This window comes from Anser brachyrhynchus, assembly GCF_964034855.1.
Source record: "Anser brachyrhynchus genome assembly, chromosome: 20".
Taxonomy (NCBI): domain Eukaryota; kingdom Metazoa; phylum Chordata; class Aves; order Anseriformes; family Anatidae; genus Anser; species Anser brachyrhynchus.
This window is the reverse complement of record NC_137713.1, coordinates 1,369,356-1,378,709: the sequence shown is the minus strand read 5'-3', so window position 1 is coordinate 1,378,709 and position 9,354 is coordinate 1,369,356. Positions and strand designations below refer to the sequence as shown.

The following is a 9,354-nucleotide window of genomic DNA, read 5'->3' as shown; positions in this document are numbered from 1 at the left end:
ATTTCTGCAATGGTGGAATTAAGATGAAAAAATCCCCAAGTAAAACTTGCTTCATCAACTTAGAATGTATCAATGGAAAGTCATGCAATTTCAGAACCAATACACAAACACTTGGTTCTCTTGCTCTGACCTGTCAGAGGTTTATGTGAATTTCCACTTTTCCAAATGAAAGTGAAATATGCGCAAGCATTTGTAAAGTATTATGGTAATACTTAAAAGTAAGTGATTACGTAGAAGAATAACGTGAGATGTAAAGAAAGGATCCTGGCAAGAAAATTTACCTAGTTTGTTATGTGCGTGAAAAATGGGTTGTGCTGTAATGTACCTCCCAAAACAGCAAGGAACACATCAGACTTTTAAAATGCAGAACTTACTTCTGTTTCCTGCCTTTGTGGTGTTTGAACTCCAGCACTCAGTGAGCCCTGTACTTATTGAGAACTTTCTTAATGGAAAGTGAAATTGCCTTGTTCTACTTCCATCCCAGCCCAAAACTAGTATCAGAGAACATTTGTTAAACGAAATATGAAATAACACTTACAGTGCACACTAGGTGCCCATCAGGACCCCATACTTGCTATGAACCTCTCTCCTTTACTCTCTGTATCTGCTGTCTGATACTTCCTGTTCTCTGCCATCACTGTCTACATTCTTTCAATTATGCTGTATTTTTCATCTTATGTTTAAGGCTGTCCTGAAGTACACGTGAAACACTGCATGTACATGACATTGTTGACTTCTGAGTGTCAGCTCCATCAGATTCTAGCTCCTGGAGACAAAGGATGACAGGAAAATCTCACCTTTAGCTTTTTAATATCATCATAAAACCCTGGTAATTTTAGAGAAAGAACTATAAGTTGTGACATAACTGCAAGGCATAGAAAGAGACAAAGTCAAAATATAACTACGGCAAAATACATTGCTCTAATTGTTATTTTATATTCTTTAGTTCACAAGCCAATCTCACTAGGGACAGATTCACTCTTTCCAGGCAGTAACAAAAATATGTAACTAGTCTTCGGTGGACTGTATAATTCACGGAGACGGGCTCTTTGCGTATGGAGGGAGTGCTGGCTGGAGCTCAAACCCACTCTAATGGAACCCAAGAACTTACCTGCCTCCACTTTTTCAGGCTGAAGGCAATAGCACAAAGTACATTTAAACTACACCAACTTGTTTGTCTCAACATAAAGGTATCTTTTATTGCAAACAAATCAAGTAAGTCAGAGCATAGAATTCAAATGTACAAAGTGCTTTTGAATTTTCTGAGTCTCACTGCCACAGACCCTGTAACAATGACAATTCAGGTTGATACATCTGAATCACATAAAGCAGAAATCAAAACTGCCTCTTCATGTGTATACATCTGAAGTGTATGCAGAAGATATTTCCACTTATAAGCCATTATATTATTACCACATTTGCAAGTACTGCTTCAGATTCAACAAGAGGTGTCACTAGATATTTCCAAGTGACACAACCGTTCATTTTCTTGCTTTAAAGTGAACATAAAACAGTAAAACAATATAAATAAATCCACACAGATAAATAGTCCATTAAAAAACAAACAAACAAACAAACAAAAAACATTACTTCTAGTTCATAGTAAAAAACTAAATTTTCCTCATGAGCAGGTTTTACATTTTTTTGTATTTACAAAAGACAGTAGATGTGTACTAGCCTAGACAGAATTAAAAAAATAATTTGCATCTTCACTATTCAGATAATTAAAAGAAGTCCCAGAATAAATAGCAAAAAAAGTTATATTTCATATTTTTCTTACTTAAGGCTAAGATTTAGAAGTCAAATCCTACAATCAGATGTGTGTTTTTTTAACATGAATAAGGAAGAGAATTTGACCCCTTGATCTTTGAAAATAACATCAAATGTGCAAATATGGTTTAAAATGTCTGTTGATTCATGCTTGGACTGATGGGTTGCAAAGCTCTTACATCTCTTTTGACTTCATGTGGGAACACAGCCCCAAATATATCTTCATGGTAACGTTTTTGGCTCTGCAAAAATAAAAACAAAAACAAAACACCAAGAGGTGAATTAAATCCTGCTAGCATCTCTTTATGTAACAGTTGAGTAACTAAAATTTTTTTTGCATTATGACCAACTCTGTGATGGTGGACTTTTGCTGTCAATAAAAGGAATCTATCCAAATCTCAGACACACATGCTTCAGGACAAGTTCTGCTAACAAAATGGTCCTAAAAAGCCAGCATACTCAGGCACTCTGCTTTCAGCAAGTGCCCCATCAATTTCTTAAACTCCCATTCCTCCTTTGATACAATAAAGTCTCAAACTTTTGGTGTTCCAGATACATTGCAAAGCTCATGTCCAGGGTCCAAAGAAAGACACTGGACAAAATGGTAGGCATAAGAGAGAGGAATATGACATATCATTCATACAACCTAACCAAGGAGAAGCTATGCATTTTAAATAATGGTGGTTAGACTAAGCTGATCACTTAAGCTATTTTCTTTAGCATGTTGTTGAAAAGAAGCTCATTGCAGCCTGTAAGATCTTGAGAGTAACTTTGAAGTCTTCTGTAACCCACACTAGAGCACCGTCTGAATGGAAAGAATCCCTTGTACATCACAGCATACCTTTAGCTCGAAGAAATACTCTTCTGCCTGCTGCTCCGTGAGGTTCAGTTTTTTTACAAGTATCCCCTTCAAAGTCTGAGCAACATCCCTGGCCATGCGTATATCTCCACAGACATACAGATGTCCACCCTCTTTATGCAAGAGATTGCACACTTTGGCTTCCAACTTGTTTTGGAGAATGTCTTGAACATAGACCTTAGAAAAAGAAAAAAGGATCATCAGACAAGGTCTTTTTGATGCTACTTTGGCTATTGGCTTTTCTAAATTCAATTTGGGCCTACACAGTAGAGTAAGGTTCAAAATGCCCTAACTATTCCAGGTACTGTACCACAGCAAAGGAGAAGAAAAATGTCTTTGTGCTGTATTTACAAGCCCCAGATTTGAAGGCTGGACTTGTCTCTTGATTAAACTAGAGCAGATTAAGACTCTTTTACTTAGAACTAATTGTCACTGCCAAAGATTCCTAACTTGCCAGGGTAGGAGGACTGTTCTCTTCTCCAATCAAGATTACTTATAAACAAAAGTAATTTCCAGGGTCACTGTGTCATTGAAATGGTGACAAATGACTGGAATCAACTCGTTTCTAACTCATGGGCTAATCATAACCTGCAAAATTTAAGGTTTCCAAAAATTTTCCAACATCTAGTTTCAAAGACTGTTTGCACTCAAAGGTTTAATCGTATGTCTATTACACCTATTGATATGGCAGTGAGGGTTTTAAAAATACATCTTGCTCCTACAGAAGCAAATAGTGAGATTGTTTTGAAGGAATGGGGCCTTTGTCACCTGATCACAATACACTGAAGCAAAATGCTAACAGTTTATTTTGTTGTTGTTGTTTTTTGTTTTAAAAAAGAAAATTGCTAAATCAAGCCCAAATCTTAACTTGAGGGACCAGTCCCAAAGAAGCCAACCCTTAAAGAACAAAGGAACTAGCCTTACTTTAGCTTGGCCAGGTTGCCTGGAGTAAGCTGTAAAAACTTCTTTCAGAACTCCTTTCCTCTTCATTTCTTCTGTTTCTTCTCTGTAGATATGATCCATGTCTGGCTGCCGGCAGCCAAATAATAATGTCATGTCACCACCTTTGATCCCTGAAACCAACATTGGAAAGGTTTTTTGTCTTTCCTAGTAAGGCCTATTATTTCCTATTACCATCCCCACAGAGGGCCCTGTTGTCACAGCAACTAGTGAGGCAATGCAACTGTTATTTCTAATTAGCCTTTCTCACTAAACATCTGAGAAGGTGTGCGTGTGTGTGTGTGTGTGTGTGTGTGTGTGTGAGCCTGACAGATTATGATTTTAGGGTCTGCATTAGGATTGAATCTACGTGAATCTTTGAAGAACTATGTGGAAATACCTATTGAAGCACGTTCCCCAAAGAGGCTAATACAGACAGGCCTAAGCTTTCTTCTCTGCATTGTAGCCCCTTTGTGAGAGCAGGGCAGTCGCTGAATATACAGTATTTACCAGGACACACATAGGCTGTTCCCTCTGAGTGACCGAAAAGCTCAAGACCACCAGAATGGTCTCAAGTGGGATAGAATTATTAGCTGTTCCAGTGCAGTGTTTAATCGGTCTTGGGATGACAAATCTCTACATGGTTTACTTGGCTGATGTGCAGAGATTTTATTTGGAGGACTAGAGATGTCCCTTGTGGCTGCATGAGTTCTGACCTCCCCCATGTGGCAATCCCTGTAAGTACCTTTCTTTTCCAAGTCATAGAGACGTTGCAGCCAGAAACTTCTGAATGGAGCAATTCCTGTTCCTGGGCCGATCAGAATGCAGGGCTTGGTTGGCTCCTTTGGGAGCTGGAATCCATTGCCACTAACATGCAAAAATACGTTAAATAAGTAAAGTAAAACTCAGAATAAAACTATTCCTACAAAGCTGACAGAATGATACCTAGTGATCATCTCTGGTGTTCTGAATCTTCTCTTATTATGCTTAAATATATGAGGATAAATTTATCTTGAAACAGTGAAGAATCAGACTATTTTTTCAGGTATACGATAAATATTAACACTGATAAGTACGCAGTGATGTAGGAGAGTAACTATCAATGATTTTGTGGAAACACCAGATGTCTTAAGCCCTTACCCAAAGCCACAAGGTATAGTTGAAATATGTGGTAGAAAAAAGTACATGATCACCTCCTTCCTTTGTCCCCTCCCTTGTCTCCAACCTGTCTAGTTGGAATTGTGTCACATTTTCAGAATTTTCTAATGATTTATGATTTTACTCAACATAAGACATGGTAAAGGGCCTCATCTCTGGAAGACAGAGGTTCTCTCTCCTCACAAACTCAGATATTCCAACGTGTAATCAGCAGTTACTTGAAAATCATATGCAAACATTGAAAAGAAAATACTTAAGAAGCTTAAATAAGAATTGGTGTTTGTTTGTTTGTTTGTTTGTTTTCTTCTGGCATACACTCACCTGCGCACAAAACATGGCACTACTTCATTGAGACTTATTTTATTCAGCCATGTGCTGCAAACTCCATGATGCAAAGGCCCTTGTCCATCTAATCAGAGGAAAGGAAAATCTGTAAGTAAGTATTCAAAAGCTGTTTTTCAAAAAGCAGTTTATACTTAAAATGATTTATACTTAAAATTATCTAGTAATCATGTATAAAACAAGGATACACTGATGGTACAGTACTTTAACATATCCTGATACGGTATGAACATCTGTACTGCTATGTAGTTTTCTGCATGTATCACAATATAAACGTTCTGTTACAGATATGCTTCATGCCATATAGCATACAGTTTTTCCTGAACCACAATACAGACTAAATATCACTTAAATTAAGAGAGAAATTTAAACAAGAATTTGTTACCTCTTGTCCTGTAATTGACTACTGCAACTGTCAGATGAATCTCTCTGGGTGTCATGTCACAGGAAGAACTGACGGAATAGTACCTGGGTTTCAGATATGGCAGCTGAGTCAACAAGAAAGCTGTTGAGACTTCAGCAGAAGGAAACTCTTCCAGGACCTCCAGGATGTTTGGGCTGTTGTAAAACTTCCATTTATTGTATTCTTCTGTGTTCTAAAAGCCAAAGGCCACCATTACAATGTTACCAGGTCATTTTGAGTTCAGGAGAGCAAAGATGTTTGAAATGTAACTTTAAAAGTAAGATTCCTGCTTTACATTCAATTAAATAAGCAGTAAACAGCAAATCAACAGAGAATTCTCAAAACTTTGCCTAGACTGGGGTTTCCTAAAAAGTTGTTTAATTTTTGTAAACAGAAATACCCAATATAATTTTTCTAACATATAAGCTCTCAGAGAGAGGATGTATAAACTCAAGCAGAATCTGTTTCTCAGTCCTCTGCTATGGGATATACACCAAGTTGTGTAGGCTCAGGTCCTGATACCTACTGAGTTCTTGTTGAACCCACTAGGAGAAGCAAGCACCTACCACACCTATGAGTCTTTGGTTACTTAAAGTGACATCCCTCTTACTTTCATGGTACCAAATTCTGTGACAAAAATATCTAACAGCTCCCTTACAACCTCTCCACCTGTAAACTGATTTTTTTTAACTGAAATATTTTTTTAATGGTGTATCATCAGAAACCATCATGAGGCTGCCAAGCGAAACAGGCAGACAAAATGACCCACCCACAACCACACAGGAAATCTCTCTCAATTCCCACGCCTGAGTTGAGCCACAAGACCATCGTTTCTCTCACTGTGGTTGGTTTTACAATCACACAGAACATGTAACAGAGGGATGACAATCAAGCACCACCACTACAAAAGTTTCTAGTTTCCACTATATAGTAAAAGGGCACTGGATGGCCCAGCATACAGTACTTGTAGCATAACTCCAGCCCTAACTTACATGACATAGAACTTCCAGTCTCTGTTTGTCTCCTTCTGCTGTTACCAGCTGGGAAATCTTTCTTAGCAGTTGTTGGGAGGGTGGAGTAGTGATATCAAGCAAATATGTCAAAGCTTGGGAGAGTGTGCAGGCTGGAATCTTTTTGTCACTTGTCCAGTAGCCACCTGGAAATAAGGGAAATAAAAGATCACTTGGCAATTCCCAAGGCATTTGACAGCTGTAGAGCTTTGCAAGCAGTATCCTTTAAAATATGACTTCAGATTAGGTTGCACACAGGTCTTGACCACAGGACCTTACTGAAAATAGGTTAATGTGAGGTTTCAAGCTTTTTGTAATTGGAGAATCTAATGTATAAAACTGTATGATAACAAAACACCACATTTAAACAAAAGAAAAATGGAAATCATCTATATATGTGTCAGAATCCCATGATTTCACAGATTGTGGCTATTAAGATGGAAAAAATGGTCATGAGATATAAACCTATTTTAGAACACTGATATGTAACAACAATAAGCAAACTCTGTTGACTAATTTAATTGCAGTTGATAGCCAATTTAGGAACTGAATTACAAACAGTGTCAGCCTAAGATAACTCTGCCAACATTGACAAGGTTACCATGGACTGCATGACAATGTAAAAGCAGAATCTAGAATAAGAAGTATACCTAAAACCATCAACAAAAACCTACTGAAACTTAAGAAGAGGATAATAGAATCAAATTCAGCCTATAAAAATTCTAAGAAGTTTTAGAAAAAAATGTCAAATATTTTCTGTTACTTTATCTGAAGGGAACCAGCATACCTTCAGTGCAGGTTTGAAGTCTGATAGTCTGATCAGCTGGAGGGGCATCCTTAACATGTGCAATGATGCCATGGACTAATTCTGGCTGGTTGCCTGGGAAAATCCCAATATGTTCTCCGGGCAGGTAGCGCACTTCCTGATTAGTCTCACAGGAAAGCTTAACTAGAATGGTAACACGACTAGATATAGAAAAAAGAGATCAGATAGATCTTGGTTACGTTGACAGGATTTCCCTTGAATTACACAGAAAAAGAATAAATCAGAACTGACAATTGCCAAGGGCTTACTTGTGTTCATTATCAAATTATCAGACCAGCTAAGTAATTCATGGAGACTTAAATAACAGTCTAGAGATGTGAAGTAATTCTACCAGAACAAATAAGATGCTGAAGTGCTGCCTGATCTGTCCAGTATAGAGTAAGTGTGCTTGTAATCAGCCAATGGAAGGAAGAGTAGCTTACTGAAAACTGAATAGCTCACATCTTAAACCATCTCAGAGTACATTCTATAAGACGACTTTATTTAGAACAGGGATAAAAGAGACTTACTGAAGGATGTTGAAGAGCCACTCATGGATGTTATTTTTAAGACAGATGTTGGCACTATTATATTGTCTTGTTTCAGTTTGCTTTGTAGTACAACTGAAAGCAGCAGCTTCTTGCACTATAACTTTTCTTTTTTTTTTACCCTTTGCTAATGGTCAAGTTTTTCCTAAACAAAGTAAGTATTTGCCCGGCATGTAGCATACCAAGCAAGGGAGAAGGACCACACATCTGATGCCTACTACACATGTAGTAGGCATCAAAGGGCTATTTTCACCAAGTTATTTTGTTCCCTGCACTCCCAGAGACTCCACTGGGAAGTCAGCTACTAACTAAATAGAGGCTAAGTCCCTAGGTATTGTTGTGCTCTGGTGATAATGATTTACTTCTATTAAGGATGGTAAAAATTCAAATACATTTCTTAATAACTACAGGGAGGAGATGCTTATTTCCAGGTATTTCAGTTGTTTAAGATTCTAGTAGAATGTATTGAAATATCAAAAAGAATAAGGTATCATACCTAGATTTTAAACTCTGAAGATTCTGTCTGAATTTCAGCTTCATGGGAATTATATCCTTTCCATGAATGTCAGTAAGTGCTGTTGAGAAAAGAAGATATGACTCAAGAAAAAAATTGTGATTAGGTTTGTTTAATATGTCTTCAAAAACTACACAGAAAAGAACTGAACAGTGCTTGTCCTAGAATGCAAGATACTTCTAGTCAGTCATGTGTCTTCTATGTATGCCTTCCCTGACTAAAGTAGTTCATCTCAGCTCTTGTTCTTCTGGGATTGTCAAAATGTATGCTAGCTCTGGTGTTCTAATGTGTTTACGCTGGAAGACATAATGATTTATTCAGTGTAAATCAATGTCTTTTTCTCTCTGACCACTCTATTTCATTATACGAATTCTATCATCTAGCACTGTAGCGGGATCATTATAAATCTCAGACAGCCTTTACAATTCAGACCTATTTGAAGCAAAATTGACAGAGGAAGTGGAAGGTTGCAGATAATACCTTTAGCCAAGTCCATGGTTTGAGACTCGTGCAGTATCCTATATTTCTTAGGATTCCAGATTTCATCTGAGGTATACATCTTAGGCAACTGAATACTGTTTTTCCCACGGATGTTAAAAATGTCACAGGCAGTCTAGAAAAAAAGAATAAAATATATATATTAATGGTAAATAAATATTCTTACTGTTGTCAGTTTGCTGGTGTTATCTTTATTTCAATAATAACAATGACACCAGAATGCGGAGTTAGTGTTAGTTATGTTCTTATTTAATCCTAGTGGGGAGATTCCAGTTTCACTCACTGCTGTTATTTATTCAGTCTGTTGAGTTCAGTGATGTTACAGAAGTGCAACAAGGTTCCACTTCTACACCAATACAGATAAAAAAATGATCTACTTAGCAAAATTATGAGGTCTACTCATACTGGACATCCCCCTATCCCAAAGGCTTTATGGAACTTTATGTGAATATTAAAAAATAATAGAAAAGGGGCCCAGTTTCCTCTTCAACTTAGGCAAGCAGCAGAA

The 9,354-nt window shown here is 37.4% G+C and overlaps 1 protein-coding gene across 4 annotated transcripts in view; it reads right to left on the bottom strand.

Moving 5' to 3' along the window:
* Positions 1–1,170: 1,170 nt before the first annotated feature.
* NOS2 (nitric oxide synthase 2) overlaps positions 1,171–9,354 on the bottom strand; it is a 38,004-nt gene continuing 29,820 nt past the window's right edge. For all 4 annotated transcript variants that reach the window (XM_080562763.1, XM_080562761.1, XM_080562762.1 and 1 more), the window contains 10 exons: positions 8,829–8,961; positions 8,331–8,409; positions 7,269–7,447; positions 6,464–6,627; positions 5,454–5,664; positions 5,048–5,135; positions 4,314–4,435; positions 3,554–3,702; positions 2,612–2,806; positions 1,171–2,012 (listed from right to left, as the gene is read on the bottom strand). In XM_080562763.1, coding sequence (XP_080418889.1) covers positions 1,899–2,012; positions 2,612–2,806; positions 3,554–3,702; positions 4,314–4,435; positions 5,048–5,135; positions 5,454–5,664; positions 6,464–6,627; positions 7,269–7,447; positions 8,331–8,409; positions 8,829–8,961 — 1,434 coding nt within the window. In that variant the 3' untranslated portion in view covers positions 1,171–1,898. The remainder of the gene's footprint in view (positions 2,013–2,611; positions 2,807–3,553; positions 3,703–4,313; positions 4,436–5,047; positions 5,136–5,453; positions 5,665–6,463; positions 6,628–7,268; positions 7,448–8,330; positions 8,410–8,828; positions 8,962–9,354) is intronic.